Source organism: Cibotium barometz, chromosome 35 (genome assembly GCF_041138505.1).
Source record: "Cibotium barometz isolate CiBa-2024 chromosome 35, ASM4113850v1, whole genome shotgun sequence".
NCBI lineage: Eukaryota > Viridiplantae > Streptophyta > Polypodiopsida > Cyatheales > Cibotiaceae > Cibotium > Cibotium barometz.
Window position 1 is genome coordinate 43919763 of NC_141080.1, and position 25514 is coordinate 43945276.

General features: G+C 41.7%; 1 protein-coding gene across 1 annotated transcript; it reads right to left on the reverse strand.

Annotated features, from left to right (window-relative positions):
- Positions 1–1164: 1164 nt before the first annotated feature.
- Positions 1165–3196, reverse strand: LOC147618484 (uncharacterized). Its single transcript, XM_086775171.1, has 7 exons — positions 3051–3196; positions 2470–2641; positions 2293–2364; positions 1976–2119; positions 1814–1885; positions 1656–1721; positions 1165–1552 (listed from the first exon to the last, which is right to left on the reverse strand). The coding sequence occupies exons 1-7, from the start codon at positions 3190–3192 to the stop codon at positions 1480–1482; spliced, it is 741 nt and encodes a 246-aa protein (XP_086631297.1). The 5' UTR covers positions 3193–3196; the 3' UTR covers positions 1165–1479.
- Positions 3197–25514: the final 22318 nt, after the last annotated feature.

Consider the following 25514-nt stretch of genomic DNA (forward strand, 5'->3'; position numbering starts at 1 on the left):
TATTACTAATTTTGTTGACTTCTCAAATTCCTAAGAAAGTCTCTATATTGCATATATTGTAGGAGACTCGATATGGAGTTATAGTAGTCTCTATTGGTACACCTGGAAAGAGATGAACACATTATTTGCATATATTGTAGGAGACTCGATATGGAATTATAGTAGGAGTTATAGTAGGAGTAAACTAGGGAGACTCGATATATTGCATATATTGTAGGAGACTCGATATGGAGTTATAGTAGTCTCTATTGGTACACCTGGAAAGAGATGAATACATTATTTGTTAGAAAGAGGACATCACATATATTATAGGAGAAGAAGGTGGGTTTATAGTAGTCTTTACTTGTACACCTAAAATCATCTTTAATAAAAGAATGTTACAATAGTCTTCACTAGTACACCTATGATCATCTTTAATAAAAAGATGTTACAAATCTAAGGATGAAATGGCCTACTAGATTGAGATTGGGCACACCTTATAGATCAATGTGAGGGTTTGCAATCATGGTTTACCAAAAGAAAATGCTTTGGTGCTAAGGATGTGATGGGTGGGTGGATTGAGATTCAATCCCCTTATTGAGAGCAATGATCAACCATTTTTGCTTACATATGATTGGGAGCTTGAGACCTAGGAACATTTAAATAACTTACAAAGCACATCTCCCACATCAATGGCCGCCGTGAAAAGTTGAAATTTTTGGCTCACTTTTGTTTTTTTCCCGTTGTGATTCATGACTTGCTCGAGTCATGAGAGTGTGTGGCCCAACGTGTACATGATGTCGAGAGGATGGATACTATGGAAGAAACGTTATTGAAGCATCCCACATAACACTTCGACTCCAACATTTATGATTCATTTTAGTGGACTCTATAGAGAGATTATGAGTTTCTACCACACCTTTGTGGGGAGAGAGAAGTAGATTAGAAACGTTATTGAAGCATCCCACATAACAGTTCGACTCCAACATTTATGAGTAGCTTTTGTGGGGAGAGAGAAGAAGTAGATTAGAAACGTTATTGAAGCATCCCACATAACACTTCGACTCCAACATTTATGATTCATTTTAGTGGACCCTAGAGAGAGATTTATGATTCATTGTAGTGGACTCTATAGAGAGATTATGAGTTTCTACCACACCTTTGTGAATTGTGAAGTTATATGACATCGTCACGTATCAAAATACCAATGTTGTTGGAACCCCCTTATGGTACAGGTGGGTGAGGGTGTGCATGAAATTCCTTATGCCCATAGGCTAGACTTGGGATCCTCTCTTGAGGATCATTATTGTAGTTTAAAATGAGGGATGCTAAGAATGAGTTAACATGAACACCAAAGTTGGGAGTCATTTGATATAAGCCCAAAAGGGGGGGAAAAGAAAAAGCTACATCCCATATAAGTGTAGTGATGAGCACTCCAAAATTAAGAGGAGGTCGCCAGCAAGCTAAATTGGCGACTACTTAGCGAAGCAGTACTCTAGTCTAGCGTGCTGCTGAAGGACTAGGGCATGGTATGCCGAGGGGTTTTCCACAGAGCCCTGGATTCCCTGCAAAACTGCAACAGAACACCCATATCCATCCGATGGTCATGAGCAGGCTTATCGATATTGGAAGGGAACATTGTCATAAAAAGTGAGGATGCTAGGGAGGATTCTCACCTAGCTGCGGGGAAGCGGTCGAGGCCATCCGGAATGGGGCCTGTCAATTGGTTAAGCCCGAGCTGCCTGGGAAATTAAAGCAAGCCAATGCGCATGAAGCAAGCAGGACAAGAAGTCGGAAATTACAGGACAGATCACGCGGGTGTATCCATACTTACAGGTTACGTAACTGCGAAAGGTTGGAGAGGGTATTCGGAATCCTTCCCGTGAGCTTGTTGCCGTGCAGAAAACTGGCGGCGGCCAAACACCAGACATGCTTGAAGCGTCAGTATTGTTACATTTGGGTTTTAGCACACACGAAAGGGTATTATAAGACTTACAGGGCGGTGATCGCCGAGAGGTTTCCGAGCTCTGCTGGTATGGTGCCGGAGAGCTGGTTAAATTGGAGAGAAACGCCCAGCATGCTGCTCAGACTGCCGAGCTCCATGGGAATGGGCCCTGTGAGAGAGTTTTGTGCAAAGTCCCTGTATGCATGCGGCGATGATCAGGAGGCGAGCGAGCGTGCGTTAATGCAATAGATAAAAATGAGAGTGTAACAGCTAACGGATATATATCACCCGGCCGTTTAAGCATATATTCAGCTGGCCTAATAACCAAGGACCATGCTGTAATTGTGAACAATATGCAGGAAACGTACAGATATTGCAAGCGGGTGAGCTGGGCGAGCTCTGGGACAAGAGGCCCAGAGAGCGCGTAGCCAGGGAGCATCCTGCAAAAAAAAAAAGGCCCCCCCCAGAAAGAAAAGATCACATATTTGATTGAATGTGAGAGAGAGAGAGAGAGAGAGAGAGAGAGAGTGCTTCATGATGCGTACAAGGACGTGACTCTGTAGTCCCCATCGCATTCCACGCCGCTCCAGACCCCGCACGCATTCGGCATATCGTCGAGAGTCCAGCTGTCCAGCACGTGCTGGGGATCCTGGAGGCCCTGCTTGAACTTCATCAGGCTGTTCATTTCGATTTCCTGGGCATTTGGCCAGGCAAAACCTGCAATATTTTACCATCATCCTATTATATATATATCAATGATGCTCATGATGATCAACAGGCGAGCATCAGACCGCAGTAGTCCAGGTAGTAGTAGTACAAGCGTGCACTACTAAAAAAAGATTATTAATCGCCCTAATCGCAGCAGCAGCAGCTGCAGCTGTAGTTATAATAACGCAGTACAGACAATAACAAAGATTATTAATCGCCCTAATCGCAGCAGTACAGACAATAACAAAGATTATTCATCGCCCTAATCGCAGCAGAAGATCTATCTATATATCTAGATCTTCTTCACCCTACTGTACTGGCCTATCAACAAGCTATTAGATGATATTCTAAATAACGCAGAGAGCACGACAATGAAAAGGACGTCTAGCTTCTTAGCACGTAATATATTATTACGTACTTGGAGAAGCGCCGCTGCTGAGGAGGAGGAGCAGCGACACAAGCAGCATCTGCTGCGTGCAGCTTCTTAGGTGTGCCATGATCGTGTCGTGTAGATGAGATGAGCTTATAGTGAGACGACGGCCTACAAATGGAACGCACATTGCGCCCATTAATTTATAGAGCGCTAAGATATTAGTAGTCGGCTGAGACGCCCGCGGTTCGAGTCGACGTTGCTTTGCTTCTATAATAAACAAACCGGGCTCACGGAAAGAGGGCCACCCAACCCTCGTAGGGTATGGTCCTCTCTTTTTCTTGATTTGGCATGTTCCAACTAGGATGCCCTCATTTTCATATGTGTAGGTAGCTCCCCTATTATGCACTAGATTGGATTACATGGTGGTTGATTGATTTTGCGAGTGGACAATACCACATGTGAAATGTATAAAATATTAAATGCACAAGGATTGCCACTCATTTAGCTTTGATTCTCTTCTAGCCAACTCGCATAATCTCAATGTTCCCACACATGTGCCCAGTGCACATAGAGTCTTATTGGAGCTCCTTGTGTCAGTCTTCCATTGGCATGCCATATGAGCTTACTTGGCAAAGGCGGTCGTCCACTAGTGAGAGTGCCCCAACATAGTGTTCTAGTTACTTTTTGCTAAGAATTTGCTCGTTTTAGTAATGTCGGGAAGCCCCCATTGTGAACCAGTGATTTTTTTATGATGCGAGCGATTGAGTGATACATGTCCAGAGCTCATTTGTAAAGTGGGAGAGAATCAATGTGAAATTTGGGTTTTTTGCATCCAAGTCTTTATATATTAAGATCTACACACATAGTCTCACTATAATAAAATGGAGAAATACCATGGTTTTTGGTGATACACTCTTTACTTAGTTCTGTTTTGCCCTTGAGTATTAACCTTGATACTATTCCCTCAAAATAAACCTCGATATTGTTTCCTTAGTATTTTCTCGATATTATTTTTCTCAGATAAGAGCACCGACAGTTTGACTAGCTTCGACTAGGGCTTATAAACCCTCGCTGGTTTCTTTGATTAGGGCTTACAAACCCTTGCTAATTTCTTGGGTGATCATGATTGATGAAAACATCGATAATTTCTTTAAAATGGCTTTGTGAACCTCTTTACTTCTACTATACATACACAAGACATTTTTTATTTCTAACAGAATTATATGCACAAAATACAGCATCACATGCATGAAAGTTTTAACAGCCATGTTGCATTCTGTGATGGAATTTTAAAGGAAATATCTTAAAATATATATTGAGACGTTATTGAGTTTAATTTTTTTGTATATTATGTGAGTTAAAAAGCTCAAAGGCATAGACAATTCTACAGCTTGGTAGAGCATGCATGTTAGTTTAGCGGCCATTTTGAACCATTTTAATGTGAATTTATTTTAGAGAATTCAGAAAGTACTAGGTAGGATATAGTCTGTAAAAATTTGATGTTGACTTTATGCAAAACATATTCTGAGTAGATGTGTACCCTTCTTGATGTAGGTCTCGCCAAGTTAGGCATTTGTGAGAGCTTATGAGCATATACAAGCGCATTGACATAGAACACTTATGTATGGATATTTTTTACATGCACATGCTGCACACCCTCAACCTTCTCGCCAACCCTCGTGGATTTCATTGTAAGATATGGTCCTTTGTTTTTCTTGATTTGGCATGCCCCAACTAAGATGTCCTCATTTTCATCATATGTGTAGGTAGCTCCCCTATTATGCACTAGAAATTGGATTACATGGTGGTTGATTGATTTTGCGAGTCCGCAATATGACATGTGAAATGTATAATATTAAATGCACAAGTATTGTAACTAATTTAGCGTTGATTCTCTTCTTGCCAACTTGTAGAATCTCAATGTTCTCACACATGTGCCCAGTGCACATAGACTCTTCTTGGAGCTCCTTGCATGGGTCTTCCATTGGCATGGCACATGAGCTCACTTGGTAAAGGTGGTCATCCATTAGCTCGAGTGGCCCAACATAGTGTTATAGTTGGTTTTTGTTAATTTGCTCATTAGTAATGTAGGAAAGCCTTGTAGCACCCGTCATGCACAATTGTCGAGTGCATTAGTGTGGGCACTCATACACCTCTAGATAAAGAGTTAATATATGGGTTCTCTATTATATAGCTCTTTTTGTCTATGATTCGGTAAGAGGAAATGTGTAGTCCAGTAAAACAAGCCCCATGTGATTTTTAATTATTTAATCAAAGCTTCTATATGAATTCTAGAGTCTTTGCAATATCATAGGGAATAAGTGCTTAAGCGAAGTCCAAGGTTGAATAGCATTCAAATATTTGTTCGAATACTTAATGCTTGGACCTCAAAAATGCATTAATCTTGCATGATGATTGCAAGTTAATGTTGGAAATTCGATTGAGTAGTGGAGCATATTCACTCAAATTAATTAATTAACTACAAATAATGTACTAGACTCCTCATGCAATCCATGCACCAATAATCAACTTGGATATCAAGAGTGCATTAATCTTGCATGAGGATTGCAAGTTAGTGCTAGAATTTAATTGAGTAGTGGAGCATATTCATTAGGATAAATTAGTTAATTCCAAATAATGTACTAGACTCCTTATGCAATCCAATATGTAGGAATTGGTGGAGCTCGTACTTCTTGAGCACCCATGAGCTTCTTGCTCTCACTTATACTCACACTCGTACTAGATAAATAGGTTCTTGGACAATTCTATTCTAGAAGACTAGGCCAGTGGTGGCTGTGCCTTGCACGGATGAGAAAAAAAGTGATCTCTAGGAATCAAGACCAATAGTTGCCCAAATTATGATCAATTACCCTATGGGTGTTTTGATTTTTAGAAGACCACACTCCCCCTACGCGATAGGACTAGGTCTTGCCTATGAATCATATCCTTGAATCTCCGCATGGTCAAGGTGTCGATGAGTAGGATATTTTCTCAAGTTAAGACTTAGTGGACTATCTTAAGTGTTTCCCCTATTTTGGAAGGGGGGGACCTTACAAATGGTATCAGAGCCGATCTTATATCCTAGATTTGTTTTTCAAAGGTTAATTGTCAAAGGATTAAAACAAGTGATTGTTTATCATATGAGGATGAATCAATCATCTCTACTGGTCATAGAAGTGATTTGAATATCCTTACATGTTAAGACAATAATCCTATGAAATTGAGCTTGTATCTTGGGGGGAAACACGCAAGATATTTGTACAATAAATTTGAGAAATAAGATTGGGAAGGAAACCTTTTGAGAAAAAACATTGGGTGATCAAATTAAGAAACTAGTGAGAGACTGATTTTGCATATTATAAATTATTAAGATTATAACTCCATGAAGGTTTGATTAGTTAACGTATGAATGCCATCCATTGGATGCTTTACACTAGGACTATCATCCAAGATCTTGAACCCATCTCAGACAAACATAGGTCTAACTTCGGATGTGTAATTCTCAGAGGATCATGCTCTTAGATGTGTTAATCCCAAGATACTAGATGTGTAATTTTCAAAAAACTAATCATCTCAGACATGTTAATCGTGATAATCTTTGGATGTGTCAATTCGAAGGCACCAAATGTGTAATTCTCAAAAATGAAGATCTCAGATGTATTAATCTTGAGTGCCTTTAGATGTGAAGCTATGATAAGTATTTGATAGTTCATCCTTGCTCGTCTAAAAATCATAAGAAATGCCGAATTCGTTGGAAGCACTGTTGTCAATCCAACCACTGGAACCAGAATCAGTTATGGGATGCCATGAAAGCACACCTTCGTAAAAGGTTTTGTCCTCCAGGATTTTGAGAGGATAAAATGAACGAAGTTTTGGAGCTAACCCAAGAAGGGAAGACCCTGGAAGGATACCACCAAAATCTTGCTAAACTTCTTCGATTATCTCCAGAGATGGATGAGGTAACCCTTCTCCATCAATTCATTTGGAAGCTTAATCTACCTTTGAAATAACCTCGTCAAGAGTGCAAAACCATCCTTTATTTCAGAAGCCATAATTATAGCCAGACACTATGATAAAGTTTTCTTTTATATATGGAAAGTGTTGATGAGAAGCACATGAGTCTTTCCATGTTAATCAAGAAGAGGTCCCCTAATTCAAGAGGAACGTCAAGCCCACCCTTGGCTACAAGGAATCATGAGCTAGAGCAAAAATAGGTCAAGAAATAGGGAAAGCAGGGTTAAAGATAGTCGAATTCAACAAGTATTTCTCTGATCCGACCATAAGAGTTGAGGCATCCAGGAAAATGCTCAAAGAGATGGAGGAACAGACCAAGGCAATCCAAAAGGATATTAAAGCTAATCAAGATTGGCAAAAGCATCATGCTGACACCAAGAGGTCTAAAAGGATCTTCAAGAAAGGAGACAAAGTTCTTCTACGAGTGCGACCCAAATGAAGTTCTCTATCACTTGGGAAATATAGAAGCTCAGCCCTAGGTATTGTGGTCCCTACACAGTTATCAAGTGTCTAGGTAAAAGTACCTATAAACTCCACCTCCCAACCCATATCAAAATCCACAATGTATTTCATTTAAGTTTGTTAAAACCTTATGTATCCAGTCTCGATCATATTCTTGATGATGAAAAAGTTGTAATCCCTACTTAAGGAGTCCTTGAATTACCGCCCAGTAGGATCATAGATTCTAGAGAAAGGCAACTCCGAAATAGAACTCTTGTAGAACATCTAGTACAGTGGAAAGATTACCCCTGAAGAGGATGCAACTTGGGAAGATCAAGCTACACTCTTAAAGGATTATCTCCAATTCATGACGAGATGAGGACATCTTGATTTCTTTAAGGGGGGAAGGACGTAACATGCCCATCTTCATTAATTAAAAAATGTCCAAGTAATATATGAATTTATGAGTTTTTATGGTGTAAAAATCAGTGATTTTATTAAACGAGCCATTTCTACTTAGAATCTTCAAATTTCAAGTCCAAATTTGAATTCTGCGCACGATTTTGCCCTAATATAGGATTTTACAGCATGCAAAAGAGACACCGGATCAAACTTATACGTAAATTTTAGTTATTTTTTAGTTAAGAAACAAGGACCTTTAAACCTTAATAAATGCAGGACTGGGCATCCGATTCACGAACGGTTTGCATCCCAATGACCAAGGGAACATCCCGAACATTTTCACCGAAAAACATTTTCACCCACCAGGTGGTCTGGCACGCAAATCGAGGCCAATGCCCCAAATTTGGGAAACCCACCCCAAAAATGACCATACACACTCACCACGGCACCCGTACAATGGCCGCACAAGAACCAAAGGCCGACCATCCACTATATGGTCCACATGCACCGCCATGTGGACATCCATATGCTACCTCTGACCAAAAGGGTACATGCGTACCACTCCTTTGCCTGTGCACCACCACCGTACCTTTCCTTAGGCCCATGCAGACCACTGACCAGCACACTTTGACGGTACACCGTTGATGGCACGGAAGGGGTAAAGCTGTTTACGCCTTTATAGGGTGCCACACTTCCTCACACGCATACAAACACACCAAAACACCAGACCCAAGGGCATGAACAAGACTTATATTTTAGAACAAATCCTCATCTTTACAGAGTTGGACAAAAAACAGTAGAGCCTAATCCGCCTCCAGTCACCCTCTTTCACGTTAAAAACAACTGAACAACACTATCAGAAGGCAAAAGGCATTCATTCAACATCCTGGCCTCTACACACCTCTTTATACAACTCATACTCTGGCCAGAACCATTATTTCCCATAGTTCATCAACAACACTAGAGATGATGCAACCCGCCTCTCTTGCTCTGGTTAATGATGTTCATTACCTGTTGATGCTTAATGTTACCATCATTGGAGGCAAAGATACCTTCACAACTTTCAAAAGCATTCTTGTGGGTTCGATCCTTAGCGTGTGCTTTCTCTTTTTATATCCACTTCTAAGCTTGGATTCACCACCTGAATATATATATATCCCTTCAAACACTTGTTAGTATCCGCCCATATTCATAGGGACAACCACCTCTCTCCTTCGCACCAATGGCAGCAACTCAACGAGAAAAAAAAATACACACTGTCAGCAGCAGCAGCGGCGTCAACCGAACCAACAACACACAAAAAAACTCTCTTGGCATTGCCAGCCTCAAAGAACTAGCTCTCCTTGCCATCAACTGTGCCTCTCAACAACACAACAAACTCAGCGCTATCTACTACCGGTAGCAAAAATAAAGAAGACAACTCATCGCTGTTCGCTACCAGTAGTAGCAACAATACTAGCAAGAGAACTCATCCTCTTCAGAGACGTCTACCCGATCAAAATAACCCTCCTCTAAGCCCTGGAGTAGCTGTGGCAACTACACGACATGCCAGCTGTAAGGCCGAGATCATCATTCCAGCCGTTCCGGTGACCAACATCAACACCTCCCCGCTACCAGAGGTGGCTACCCCAACGAAAGACTCTTCTCTCCTGCAGCCCATAGTCGGCCTTCTTTTTCTCCTTCGCTGCACTCTGCAGTTCCCCGCCTCCTCTCCTCTGACGCGTGCGCTCTCCTTTTTTCCAGCCATCGTGCCCTCGTTCTTGAAGAACCTGCCAGCTTCTAAATCAGCATCTTTTTCTTTTCGAATCCCCTTGCGCCACCTCTCTCTTGCCACGTACCTTCCATTTATGCTCCTTTCAGATATAGCTCATGCACATTCAATTAGCATCCTAACAATTGAACACCCACATGTTTCCATGCACACCTTTGAATTCATCCTAGTGCCCAGTTATTTTGGGGACGCGCACACATACAGAGTGACCGAATGGCTGATACCACCTCCAGCAAACCACGCTCCGGACAAGCCTGTGCTTCCAAGTTCTGATCATTTTTTCCTGCACATACACTTCCATCAAAACCAAAAGCCTGATTGCCGCATCCATGACGCCCACACTGAGTCAATGGGTGCTCCCATGACTTTACCACAACACGAACATCACTCATGTACACATGTACAAGTTGAGTTTGAGGTTCTCACAAAACTTCACACATATTTAGCAACCCCCTTTTTTCTTCTGAGACATTTATGTCCAGCAGCTACACAAACAGAAACCACTTATCCTCCTGGATCAAATAGAAACCTCGGTGCATCTACCTTCCAATCCTTCAAGCATTTTCCTCTATCAAATAACCATTGATACACCTTGTCATGATCTTCCGCTTTCAGCAATCCCCTGGGCTCTTTATACATGGCTTTATCAATATATGCTGTTGCATTTCCTCCTCCATACTAGCTCACATAATCTTGTGATGGAAACAACCATTCCTCACCTTTACTTCTCTCTGACACATCTAAATTCCACTCATAATTATACACTGAATTAACAAACATCTGATCATCAACTCCCATCTCTTGATCACCCAATTTGCAACCCACATCATTGGCCTCCAACTCTTCCTCTGGACAAACTACCAGACCAAGACTATAACCAAACCACTCATCCATATGCTGAGCATCAACATGTGGTGTGTCCACCATAAACCCATTCCCCTTTAGCCCATCAAAATCAAACACAGCAACTTCATGTACTGCAGACTCATCATTGCCACTTTCCTGTAGTTTCTCCAGCTTCAAGACCATTGGTGATCCTTCAAGATTCTCCACATCTTGCACAAGCATCTCTACCAAGTCTAAGCTCCCCAAACTCCCAGGCAAAGCATCTTGGTCTCCCTAACCAACAACAATAGTCTCACATGCATTCTCACTACTGACAACCACCAACTCATTCTCTTGGGCATGACAAGGAACACACACCTTATGATCAGCAACTGCACATCCAAAATCCATCACATCATCATCCAAAGTAGCATCCAACTCATCATCAGTCACACCATCACTCCCTTCCTGCACAACTGGTATGCACGCATTTGTTACCTTCTCCAAGGAAACCAATTCCAATAGATCATCCAATGCATTATCAGGAACACAGTTTAGCTCATCATCCTCATTCTCACAAGCTGCAATATCCAACTCATCACCTGGATCATCCATATGTACTCCATCCATAGTATCTTCATTAGTAATATTTTGATCATCACTCTTTACCTTGACTAGCTGAAGTACTGGCACCTGCAAGTCATTACTCTTTTCTGAATCAAAGAGATCATCCAAGTCATATCCATACTCAAACTCATCAGGCTCCACAGCACTAGCAACACTTTCACAATCCACAGCACCATCAATAACCTCATCCTTCTCCTCCTCACCTTCTGAATGTTCTTTAGGGTTGATTCCAAAAACCTCATCCTTCTTCATTTCCAACAGATTAATCTGTCCCATACCCTGCTCTGCAAATGTAACCTTATGGACTTCACAAACATTGGGCTGAATTGCATCCTTCATCTGTATACTAGGGCCAATCACCCTATCACTCATTCCCACAGACAATTGATATATACCACCATTAGCTTTGGCTGGTCTCTCACATTGCGGACTAATATGACCCCACTCACCACAATTCCAACATTGCACATCACTCAGATACCCTCTCCCTCTTCCAATATCTGCTGAATTTCTTTCAAAACCAGATGATGCATCAGTCTTCCTTCCCATAACACCTATGCCTCTTCCTCTTCCTATAGACTCTATCCAATTCACACTTAAAGACTTCATGAGCTCCACTGCTTCATGAACCTCCCTCTTCAAAGAATCCTCCTGTTTAGGAACAACAGCAGCTTTTCTTCCAGGATGCATACTCTCAATCTCTGGCACCTTCACAAACCTCCTTGGCTCTTCTTGCATTCCCAACTGCCTCAGACGCTTCACCTTCCACTCCTTCTCACGAGCAACTCTGATAGCCTCCTCAAAGCTATCCAGGTTCTTCAGCTCCACCTTCAGTCGAAGGGTTGGCTCCAAACCAGCCACAAACCGCTCCCTCTTTATCATCTGCGGGGGTACTTCAGGAATCAAAGCCTCACACCATAGACTCCACAGTCTACCAAACTCAATCAGATACTGATCCACATCCTGACCATCTTTCTGCTGAATGTTACACAACTCCTTCCACACCTCATTCGGACTCTTCACATGGACAAACTGTGCCAAAAATGCAACTCTGACTACATGGTACTCAGGATCCTGTCGATGAACATTCCTGTGTGTAGTCACAAACATCCGTAGCCATGCTTTTGCATCACCCTACACGCAATAAGTCAAAATCTGAGGGAGGATCTCTGGGGTTGCTCTGTCTTTCATCAAAGCTGTAAACTCCATCTTTTCCAGAAACCTGGTTGCATTCTCTTGTGGCAATCCCCAATACTCCGGAAAATCCTGAGCCATTTTCCCAATCTTCTTCACACAAACCTTTGTTCCTTTTCACAAACCAGAGGAAATCTGCTCCTCTGTGGCGGCACCAAAAAGTGATGGCACGGAAGCGGTAAAGCTGTTTATGCCTTTATAGGGTGCCACACTTCCACACACACATACAAACACACCAAAACACTAGACCCAAAGGCATGAACAAGACTTATATTTTAGAAAAAATCCTCATCTTTACAGAGTTGGACAAAAAACATTAGAGCCTAATCCGCCTCCAGTCACCCTCTTTCACGTTAAAAACAACTGAACAACACTATTAGAAGGCAAAAGGCATTCATTCAACATCCTGGCCTCTACACACCTCTTTATACAACTCATACTCTGGCCACAACCATTATTTCCCATAGTTCATCAACAACACTAGAGATGATGCAACCCGCCTCTCTTGCTCTGGTTAATGATGTTCATTACCTGTTGATGCTTAATGTTACCATCATTGGAGTCAAAGATACCTTCACGACTTTCAAAAGCATTCTTGTGGGTTCGATCCTTAGCCTGTGCTTTCTCTTTTTATATCCACTTCAAAGCTTGGATTCACCACCTGAATATATATATATATATATATATATATATATATATATATATATATATATATCCCTTCAAACACTTGTTAGTATCCGCCCATATTCATAGGGACAACCACCTCTCTCCTTCGCACCAGTGGCAGCAACTCAACAAGAAAAAAAAATACACACTGTCAGCAGCGGCGTCAACCGAACCAACAACACACAAAAAAACTCTCTTGGCATTGCCAGCCTCAAAGAACTAGCTCCGCTCGCCATCAACTGTGCCTCTCAACAACACAACAAACTCAGCGCTATCTACTACCGACGGCAAAAATAAAGAAGACAACTCATCCTCTTCAGAGACGTCTACCGGATCAAAATAACCCTCCTCTAAGCCCTGGAGTAGCTGTGGCAACTACACGACATGCTAGCTGTAAGGCCACGATCATCATTCCAGCCGTTCCGGCGACAAACATCAACACCTCCCGGCTACCAGAGGCGGCTACCCCAACGAAAGACTCTTCTCTCCTGCAGCCCACAGTCGGCCTTCTTTTTCTCCTTCGCTGCACTCTGTAGTTCCCCCCGCCTCCTCTCCTCTGACGCATGCGCTCTCCCTTTTTCCAGCCGTCGTGCCCTCGTTCTTGAAGAACCTGCCAGCTTCTAAATCAACATCTTTTTCTTTTCGAATCCCCTTGAGCCACCTCTCTCTTGCCACGTACCTTCCATTTATGCTCCTTTCAGATCTAGCTCATGCACACTCTATTAGCATCCTAACAATTGAACACCCACATGTTTCCATGCACACCTTTGAATTCATCCTAGTGCCCAGTTATTTTGGGGACGCGCACACATACAGAGTGACCGAATGGCTGATACCACCATCAGCAAACCTCGCTCCGGACAAGCCTCTGCTTCCAAGTTCTGATCATTTTTTCCTGCACATACACTTCCATCAAAACCAAAAGCCTGATTGCCGCATCCATGATGCCCACACTGAGTCAATGGGTGCTCCCATGACTTTACCACAACACGAACATCACTCATGTACACATGTACAAGTTGAGTTTGAGGTTCTCACAAAACTTCATACACCGTCCTTTCAACCATACTTTGCTTAGTGTCCACACCCGTACCCACAGCTATATAAACCCCCGGGGTGCTCCTAGCCAGCACGCATTCTTGCGTAGAGTATACCCTTCTTAAGGCCGTACCGCCAGCCCGTACCATCCTGCGCCTCCGTACTATACCTACAAGCACCCCTTGGAGCCTTCCTCTCAGCCCCCCCAAATCTTCCACCTCTCAGATAAGCCCAACCCACCCTTGTGAGGGAAGAGTGTCCGACCCTTAGCCCTTCTCCCCCCCCTCGTGTCAAGGGACTTACAGCAGTAGCCCTATCCACTCTTCCAAACATTTTTACCTTTTCCTCTCACGGCAGCTTCTCTCCACCCGTCCATGTCTTTCTCTTCTTTAGTCTTCTTGTGGTGGTAGCTTCTCTTCTCATGTCCATGTCTTCCTTTAATGCTTCCTTTAGATTTTCTTGGTGTGGATCTTCCTCTTGAAAAGAGATATTCTTCTTCTTTCATGGCTGGGGCCATGAGCTCGTCTGTCAGGTCTTCTTGCTCCATGTGAGCAACATGTTGAAACATTTTGTTGACAGTTCTTTTGGGATTTTTCTGTTTATCTTGTGTCATTATGCAATGCAAACCCAAATCTATGCGGGAGGTCTTACCTCTTGCCTTATTTTGGACAAGGGCAGTGTCTGATCCCATATTTACACTGATGTAATGTGTCCAATACATAATGCATATGGCGTTCATTCTTATGCACATTCCCAAGCGCAACTCTGGCTATGAATAATCTTGAATTTGAGTGAGATTTATAGGCATTAACCAAGGGTTAAATGCAAAATGATGATTATCACAAATTTATCAGCACAATTTTCCCAGGGTAACCAATTTGTACGGAATGGTTGGAATATCAAACCAACTTCGAATTGAAATCTGAAGTTATAGGGATCTGCATCAGATACCTAGTTAATTTGAACCCTCAATTGCACCAAAATATAGTGATTAGCACTGATTAATCATTGATTAGTAAATTAATCCATTATTTTATGTGCAAAAATTAGAGTATGCGGGGAGTCCAGATCTGGTGCCTTAGACTTCAAATCAGCTCAAATGCTTTCAAAGGCATCAATAGCAATGAGTCTAGTAGGGGATTAAGCCAAGAAACACAAGATTTGAGCAAATATTGAAAGCTTAATCTCTAATTTACCAAAGTCACCTGCAGATTTGATGAAGAGTTTGGATCTCACTGTAGACTTGATGAAATTGAATTCTGCCTTCACCAGCTTGTAGAGCATGCTTGAAAACCCCTGGGGCTAAGAGGAATTAGAGCAATTTGATTTGATCAAGTAGAAATTACTGATTTGCTGCAAAAAAAACAAAGCTTGATAAAAACTCGATTTCTCTTCATCCAGTTGGCGGTTTGCGCTTCTGATTTGACTGGCTGGAGTAGCAATGATTTGGCTATCTATGGCTAGAAGGGTTTGGGCTAATTTTATGTGTGCAAGGAGAGGGAGCTCCTCCACTGGCTGGGGGTACAGAGGCTAGTTGAAAAATAACTAAAATTTTGATTAATTTTTAATTATCTACTAATCTTGATTAATTAGATGATGGGCTCATAAACCTGATGGACTCTAGGCATCGCTCTAATACCATGTTGAAATTAGAGAATTGTGATGAGCTATGGTGGATCAAACACTAGAATCAACATCATTAATAAAGTGATTAGTAAATAATTAAGATATAATTAGTGGGTAATTAAGACATAATTAGTGGGTAATTAACAAATAGATTAATGTAGGCATGGATAATCAAAAACCAGCAAATTCTCATTAGGACAATGCCTCAATTTATAGAGCTTACATCAAAGCATCTAATCCCACTGATTCACTCCTTGATTCACTCCACCTCTTTTCCATGATTCTCTCCACCTCTTCACTTTTCCCAGAATATCTTTATTCTCTCTCCCAGTAGATTCTTCTCACCTTTTTACAGGTTCTTTCGCATTTACTCATTCTCTTTTACAGCCTCTAACCAAGGGCTTGTTCCCGCACACACCCTGTTCAATTGTATTTTAAACATTTTGGAAGGGGGGAACCTTACAAATGGTATCAGAGCCGATCTTAGATCCTAGATTTGTTTTTCAAAGGTTAACTATCAAGGGATTAAACCAAGTGATTGTTTATCATATGAGGACGAATCAATTATCTCTACTGGTCATAGAAGTGATTTTAATATCCTCACATGTTAAGCTATGAAATTGAGCTTGTATCTTGGGGGGAAACACGCAAGATATTTGTATGACAAATTTGAGAAATAAGATTCGGAAGGAAACCTTTTGAGAAAAAACATAGGGTGATCAAATTAAGAAACTAGTGAGAGACTGAATGACTAAAAGGATAGACCGAAACTTTGTTTAGAGAAATTTTTAGGATATATCTCATTCATTTGCATATTAAAAATTATTAAGATTATAACTCCATTAAGGTTTGAATAGTTGGCGTATGAATGCCATCCATTGGATGCTTTACACTAGGACTATCATCCAAGATCTTGAACCCATCTCAGACAAACATAGGTCTAACTTCGGATGTGTAATTCCCAGAGGATCATGCTCTTAGATGTGTTAATCCCAAGATACTAGATGTGTAATTTTCAGAAAACTAATCATCTCAGACGTGTTAATCGTGATAATCTTTAGATGTGTCAATCCCAAGGCACCAGATATGTAATTCTCAAAAAATGAAGATCTCAGATGTATTAATGTTGAGTGCCTTCAGATGTGGTGCTATGATAAGTATTTGATAGTTTTGACCTTTTCGTGGATACAATGAAAGAAGCAAGTTCATTCTTGCTCGTCTAAAAATCATAAGAAATGCCGAATTAGTTGGAAGCACTATTGTCAATCCAACCACTGGAACCAGAATCAGTTATGGGATGCCATGAAAGCACACCTTTGTGAAAGGTTTTGTCCTCCAGGATTTCGAGAGGATAAAATGAAGGAAGTTTTGGAGCTAGCCCAAGAAGGGAACACCCTGGAAGAATACCACCAAAATCTTGCTAAACTTCTCCGATTATCTCCAGAGATGGATGAGGTAACCCTTCTCTGTCGATTCATTTGGAAGCTTAATCTACCTTGAAATAACCTCGTCATCAAGAGTGCAAAACCATCCTCTATTTCAGAAGCCATAATTATAGCCACACACTATGATAAAGTTTTGTTTTATATATGGGAAGTGTTGATGAGAAGCACATGAGGAGCACATGAGTCTTTCCATGTTAATCAAGAAGAGGTCCCCTAATTCAAGAGGAACATCAAGCCCACCCTTGGCTACAAGGAATCATGAGCTAGAGCAAAATTAGGTCAAGAAATAAGGATAGCAGGGTTAAAGATAATCGAATTCAACAAATATTTCTCTGATCCGACCACCATAAGAGTTAAGGCATCAAGAAAAATGCTTGAAGAGATGGAGGAACAGACCAAGGCATCGAGGAAAATGCTCATAGAGATGGAGGAACAGACCAAGGCAATCCAAAAGGATATTAAAGCTGCTCAAGATCGGCAAAAGCATCATGCTGACACCAAGAGGTCTAAAAGGATCTTTAAAGAAGGAGACAGAGTTTTTCTATGAGTGCGACCCAAATGAACTTCTCTATTACTTGGGAAGTATAGAAGCTCAGCCCTAGGTATTGTGGTCCCTACACAGTTATCAAGTGTCTAGGTAAAAGTGCCTATAAACTCCAGCTCCCAGCCCATATCAAAATCCACAATTTATTTCATATGTAAGTTTGTTAAAACCTTATGTACCTAGTCTTGATCATATTCTTGATGATGAAAAAGTTGTAATACCTACTCAAGGAGTCCTTGAATTACAGCCCAGTAGGATCATAGATTCTAGAGAAAGGCAACTCCGAAATAGAACTCTTGTAGAACATCTAGTACAGTGGAAAGATTGCCCCTAAAGAGGATGCAACTTGGGAAGATCAAGCTACACTCTTAAAGGATTATCTCCAATTCATGAGACAAGATGAGGACATCTCGATTTCTTTAAGGGGGGAAGCATGTAACATGCCTATCTTCATTAATTAAAAAATGTCCATGTAATAGATGAATTTATGAGTTTTTATGGTGTAAAAATCAATGATTTTAGTAAACAAGCCATTTCTACTTAGAATCTTCAGATTTCGAGTCCAAATTTGAATTTTGCGTACGATTTTGCCCTAATATAGGATTTTAGAGCATCCAAAAAAACAGACACCGAATCAGGCTTATATGCAAATTTTAGTTATTTTTTAGTTAAAAACGAGGACCTTTAAACCTTAATAAATGCACGACTGGGCGTCCGATTCACGAATGGTTTGCATCCCAAACGACCACGGGAACATCCCGGACATTTTCACCGAAAAACATTTTTCACCCCTCGGGCGGTCCGGCACGCAAATCGAGGCCGATGCCACAAATTTGGGAACCCCACCCCAAAAATGATCGTACACACTCACCATGGCACCCGTACAATGGCCGCACAAGAACCAAAGGCCGATCGTCCCTTGTATGGTCCACATGCATCGCCACGTGGACATCTCGGGGGGTTCACCTTTAAAAAATGTTGCATATCACGTGCGTTCAAGAGGTAATAAAAAAACCCCTCTACTTACATGTCACAGGCTAATAAAATGACCCCTCTTTCTTAAGAAACTTACAACTTTTTTTCAAAATTGGATAAAAAAGCCCCTCCTGTATATGTAAACCTGTAACTTTTTGGAATTTAAATACCCCTCTTAGATGAACTGACGTGCTACACTTACATACTTTTAGGTGAACCCCCCGGGGTGGACATCCATGCTGCCTCTGACCGAAAGGGTACATGTGTACCACTCCTTTGCCTGTGCACCACCACCGAACCTTTCCTTTTAACCTGGCCACCATTTCCTTGTGGAGCTTGCAACAGGAGAGTTGGAGCCGTAGTAGGAGCATCTTCTCCAATCTCATTGTTTACGTGCTCCTCTCGAGGTAATATTTTGGCGTTTTCGGGTGGGGCCATCCTAAACGTCGCCTACTTGAAGTGCTTGCTATCTACTGTGGTCGTAATTCTTCAGTTAGATCTCGATTCGGAGATTGTTTGCTCACTCTATGGGCCAAAAACTACAGCGTGCGAACCTTCTTTAAGATAGAAAACCTCTTGCTAAAGTCCATGCAAATTCAGAATAATAGTAATTGAAATCTCACCCCCTTTTGAGAAAGGTAGTTCAGGAAGGACCTTAAAAGACTCGAACCCAGAATAAGACTTTGACCAAGACCAACCTCTTCGTCAGTTTCAAGGAAAGACGATGTGACCAGTTGAGGATCTACCCAAGAATGCGTGCTGGCCCAGGAGTACCTCGGGGTTTATATCGCTGTGGGGTACGAGTGTAGGCACTGAGCAAAGTACGGTTGAAAGGATAATGTACCGTCAAAGTGTGCCGATCAGTGGTCTGCATGGGCCTAAGGAAAGGTTCGGTGGCGGTGCACAGGCAAAGGAGTGGTACGCATGTACCCTTTTGGTCAGAGGCAGCATGGATGTCCACCTTGCAGTGCGTGTGGACCATACAAGGGACGGTCGACCTTTGGTTCTTGTGCGGCCATTGTACGGGTGCTGTGGTGAGTGTGTACAGTCGTTTTTGGGGCAAGGTCCCCAAATTTGTGGCATCGGTCTTGATTTGCATGCCGGACCGCCCGAGGGGTGAAAAATGTTTTTTGGTGAAAATGTCCAGGATGTTCCCGTGGTCATTAATATGCATACCGTTCATGAATCAGACACCCAGTGATGCATTTATTAAGGTTTAAAGGTCCTCAATCGGTGAACCTTATTCTTCCAATGGTATGAGGGATACCTTGGGCCAGAGCTTTGCTAAATACGATACCGCCTGGCTAAACAAGCACGGAACGGAGTTAGTGTTGAAGCCATGAAAAACCTGCACTCTTTCTCTTAAAGACAACAATTTCGAATGCTTCAGTCAGATCTCGATTTCGAGATCGTTTGCTCACTCTATGGGCCAAAAACTACAGCGTGCGAACCTTCTCTAAGATAGAAAACCTCTTGCTAAAGTCCACGCAAATTCAGAGTAATAGTAATTGAAATCTCACCCCCTTTTGAGAAAGGTAGTTCAGGAAGGACCTTACCAGACTCAAACCCAGAATCAGACTTTGACCCAAGACCAACCTCTTCGTCAGTTTCAAGGAAAGACGATGTGACCAGTTTAGGAAAATACACTCAAATCACCCCCACTGAATTTGAAATCAAGTTAAGATCCTTTGATTCTTATCTGTTGATTCTTATCTGTTGATTCTTATCTGAGGATCAAGGTTACAGAATTCGAGAAATTCTGTTTGGAATTCAGACTGTGATGAGAAAGTCTTGGGATATGGATTTAAGATATACTCATTAAATTCAAAAGAAACTCAAAACTGAAAACTTGCATAGAATGTCTTAAAGGATTGTCTTACCCCGGAATGCTGGAGGGAGCATTTGGTATATGTGTTTTTCTAAGGGAAGTTCGGTTGCAACAGCTAGCGGGGAGTGTTCAAAGGATGGCTCACGTGGCAAAAACCTGCCCAGGTCTTGACCAGTCTTGGTATGGTGAAAAATAGTGTGCTTTCAGTACGATGGGCGAGGGTCGATGAAGCGGTCCCTGAGTGAAGTGCCAGGACACCTAAGGAGGATCCTGGAGGGTTCTGACCAGGCGATGCACGGACTCGCAGTGCTTAGGACACCCATGCGTATGTCGCGGAGGTTATATATGTATGATGACGAAAAATTATTGTAATCTATTACTGGATCTCATTGTTGCTGACTAGCTGGTCTCGACGAAGAGTCAAGAGTGATATGTGTTTTTAAGAAACAAGAAACTGGATGAAAATTTTGAGTTATGATATCTGTAACCAATAATTGTTTGTCAATGGATTGTTTTATAAGTTAAAGTTTAAAGAGGAGTGTGTGCGTATATGTATTCTAAAGCAAAAGTTAAGAAAGGCATTCAATTATGGGTGGGTGAATACTTGTTTGGTTGTACCGGTTCCAGTGGTTGGGCGGTGGTTAACCGATTGGGTTAGGCTGGAATCAGTAGAGTTTTAATAATAAAATTTGTTAATAGGAATAGGCTTAGATTTCAAATAGTTAAATAAAAGCGTGAAGACTTCTCTAATGAATAGATCAACGGCTGTGCTTGATTCAATTAGGAAAAAAGCATTGATCCCTTCAAGTTAAGTCTGTAATAGTTTCCCTTCTATCTGGTTTATTCAGATGAAGGCTAGTTCAGTATCTTGACCTCGTTAGAAAAATTTGTTAAGAAATTCAAAATGGTGGAATCGTCCCTGTTTTTTGAGCATGGAAAATTTTCTCGGTTTCGGTTTTCGGAATCACCACCAGCTTAGTCTCGTGCCTAGACATTCGAGGGTGAGGCCCCGAGTGGGAAACCTTACCCTGCACTTGAGAGAGCTGCTTCCGCTGTTGCTAGCTACTGGGAATCCGGTGTGCATAGGGGGCAGTGGGATCGCACAGTTGGTATCAGAGCGCTGTTGTAAATTTACGTAATAGCAATAGAAATTGCTTATAATTTTAAAGTAAATCTGGGAAATAATGTTTTCGCTTGTTAATATTCTGTTGAATGAACTTCAAAAATTGAAAACTCATAAATTGAATTGGAAATTTATAGACGGATACCTCGAATCTATCCCCAAAAATGACCGTACACACTCACTAGGGTGCCCGTACAATGGCCACACAAGAACCAAAGGCCGACCGTCCACCACTGTATGGTCCACATGCACACCATGTGAATATCCATGATGCTGCCTTTGACCAAAAGGGTACATGCGTACCACTCCTTTGCCTGTGCACCACCGCCGGACCTTTCCTTAGGCCCATGCAGACCCATGATTGGCACACTTTGACGGTACACCGTCCTTTCAACCGTACTTTGCTCAACGCCCACACCCGTACCCCACAGCTATTTAAATCAGCCCCACAGCACGCATTCTTGTGTAGAGTATACCCTACTTAAGGTCGTACCGCCAGCCCGTATGGTCCTTCTGCGCCTCTGTACTGTACCTACAGTCGCCCCTTGCAGCCTTCCTCTCAGCCCCCCTGAATCTCCCACCTCTTAGATAAGCCCATTTATAGCCAACCCACCCTTGAGGGAAGAGTTTCCGACCCTTAGCCCTTCTCCCCCCCCCCTCGTCTCAAGGGACTTACAGCAGCATCCCTCTCAACTCTTCCAAACGTTTTTACCTTTTCCTCAAGGACATCTCCTAGATCCCCCTCCCCATTTGCGTGGACTTTAGGAAGAGGTTTTCTACCTTAGAGAAGATTCGCACGCTGCAGTTTTTGCCCATAGAGTGAGCAAACGATCTCAGAATCGAGATCCGACTGAAGCATTAAGACCGCAGCAAGGCAACGTTTAGGATGGCCCCATCCCAAAAATGCCGAAATACTACCTCGGGAGGAGCACACAACAATGAGATTGGAGAAGATGCTCCTAATTCGGCTCCAACCCTCCCGTTTGCAAGCTCTACAAGAAAATGGTGGCCAGGTTAGCTTGGTTATCTTTTAAAAAGATTTTTCTCTAATATTAATGTCAATAAATGAAGAAAGAAGATGTGTATCTTTTCCTTTGAAAAAAATATACGAAGCTACTATTTGAAGTGATGCTGTATTCAATGGTTTGTATTGAAATTGTAACCTTTAAGAGAAAGAGTGCAGGCTTCTCCTGGCTTCGATGCTAACTCCGTTCCATGCTTGTGTAGCCAGGCGGCGTCGTTAGCAAATCTCGGGATTGGCCCAAGATATCCCTCATACCATTGGGAGAATAAGGTTCGCCAATTGAGGCGAGAGATTGTGATGCTGTCTAGTTCTGAGTGTCTAGTTCTGAGGGCCTAGGCTAGTGCGATGAATAAGCCCACCCTAGTGCATAGACATCCCTATGAGGGGCCGGAGAATCGAGCAGCAGAGCCTGGGAGGGTGACAGGCCAGCTTGAGTAGCAGCCGACGATGAGGTGTATGGTAGGCTTTTCCCCAGCATGTAGAGGCTGGAAGGCCGAAGTCTACATCATCGGCAGTATAAAGGAAAAGAATAAGAGACCCGATTTGGCTTGTATGGAATTGATTCATGTATAAACATTTGGGTGATTTGATTTTCAGAAGACCATGCTCCCCCTATGGGATAGGACTAGGTCTTGCCTATGAATCGTATCCTTGAATCTTTGCATATGGTCAAGGTGTCAATGAGTAGGAAATTTTCTCCAAGTTAAGACTTAGTGGACTATCTTAAGTGTTTTTCCTATTTTGGAAGGGGGGGAACCTTACAAATGGTATCAAAGCTAATCTTAGTTCCTATGATTTGTTTTTCAAAGGTTAACTGTCAAGGGATCAAAACAAGTGATTGTTTATCATATGAGGACGAATCAATCATCTCTACTGGCCATAGAAGTGATTTGAATTTCCTCACATGTTGAGACAACCATCCTATGAAATTGTGCTTGTATCTTGGGGGTACACACGCAAGATATTTGTACAATAAATTTGAGAAATAAGATTGGGGAGGAAACCTTTTGAGGAAAAACATAGGGTGATCAAATTAAGAAACTAGTGAGAGATTGAATGATTAGAAGGATAGATCGAAGCTTTGTTTAGAGAAATTTTCAAGATATATCTCATTAATTTACATATTAGAAATTATTAGAATTATAACTCCATTAAGGTTTGAATAGTTAACGTATGAATGCCATCCATTGAATGCTTTACACTAGGACTATCATCCAAGATCTTGAACAACCCATCTCAGACAAAACATAGGTCTAACTTTGGATGTGTAATTCCTAGAGGATCATGCTCTTAGATGTGTTAATCCCAAGATACTAGATGTGTAATTTTCAAAAAACTAATCATCTCAGACGTGTTAATCATGATAATCTTTAGATGTGTCAATCCCAAGGCACCAGATGTGTAATCCTCAAAAAATGAAGATCTCAGATGTAATAATCTTGAGTGCCTTCAGATGTATAAATCTTGAGTGCCTTCAAATGTGGTGCTATGATAAGTATTTTGATAGTTTTGAACTTTTCATGGATACAATGAAAGAAGAAAGTTCATCCTTGCTCGTCTAAAAGATTTCGAGAGGATAAAATGAAGGAAGTTTTGGAGCTAACCCAAGAAGGGAACACCCTGGAAGAATACCACCAAAATCTTGCTAAACTTCTCCGATTATCTCCAGAGATGGATGAGGTAACCCTTCTCTGTCGATTCATTTGGAAGCTTAATCTACCTTGAAATAACCTCGTTCATCAAGAGTGCAAAACCATCCTCTATTTCAGAAGCCATAATTATAGCCACACACTATGATAAAGTTTTGTTTTATATATGGGAAGTGTTGATGAGAAGCACATGAGTCCTTCCATGTTAATCAAGAAGAGGTCCCCTAATTCAAGAGGAACATCAAGCCCACCCCCGAGCCCACCCTTGGCTACAAGGAATCATGAGCTAGAGCAAAATTAGGTCAAGAAATAAGGATAGCAGGGTTAAAGATAATCGAATTCAACAAATATTTCTCTGATCCGACCACCATAAGAGTTAAGGCATCCAGAAAAATGCTTGAAGAGATGGAGGAACAGACCAAGGCAATCCAAAAGGATATTAAAGCTGCTCAAGATCGGCAAAAGCATCATGCTGACACCAAGAGGTCTAAAAGGATCTTTAAAGAAGGAGACAGAGTTTTTCTATGAGTGCGACCCAAATGAACTTCTCTATTACTTGGGAAGTATAGAAGCTCAGCCCTAGGTATTGTGGTCCCTACACAGTTATCAAGTGTCTAGGTAAAAGTGCCTATAAACTCCAGCTCCCAGCCCATATCAAAATCCACAATTTATTTCATATGTAAGTTTGTTAAAACCTTATGTACCTAGTCTTGATCATATTCTTGATGATGAAAAAGTTGTAATACCTACTCAAGGAGTCCTTGAATTACAGCCCAGTAGGATCATAGATTCTAGAGAAAGGCAACTCCGAAATAGAACTCTTGTAGAACATCTAGTACAGTGGAAAGATTGCCCCTAAAGAGGATGCGGTTCTTGTGCGGCCATTGTACGGGTGCCATGGTGAGTGTGTACGATCATTTTTGGGGTGGGGTTCCCAAATTTGTGGCATCGGCCTCGATTTGCGTGTCGGACCGCCCGAGGGGTGAAAAATGTTTTTCGGTGAAAATGTCCGGGATGTTCCCGTGGTCGTTTGGGATGCAGACCATTCGTGAATTGGACGCCCAGTCGTGCATTTATTAAGGTTTAAAGGTCCTCGTTTTTAACTAAAAAATCACTAAAATTTGCATATAAGCCTGATCCGGTGTCTGTTTTTTTGGATGCTCTAAAATCCTATATTAGGGCAAAATCGTACGCAAAATTCAAATTTGGACTCGAAATCTGAAGATTCTAAGTAGAAATGGCTTGTTTACTAAAATCATTGATTTTTACACCATAAAAACTCATAAATTCATCTATTACATGGACATTTTTTAATTA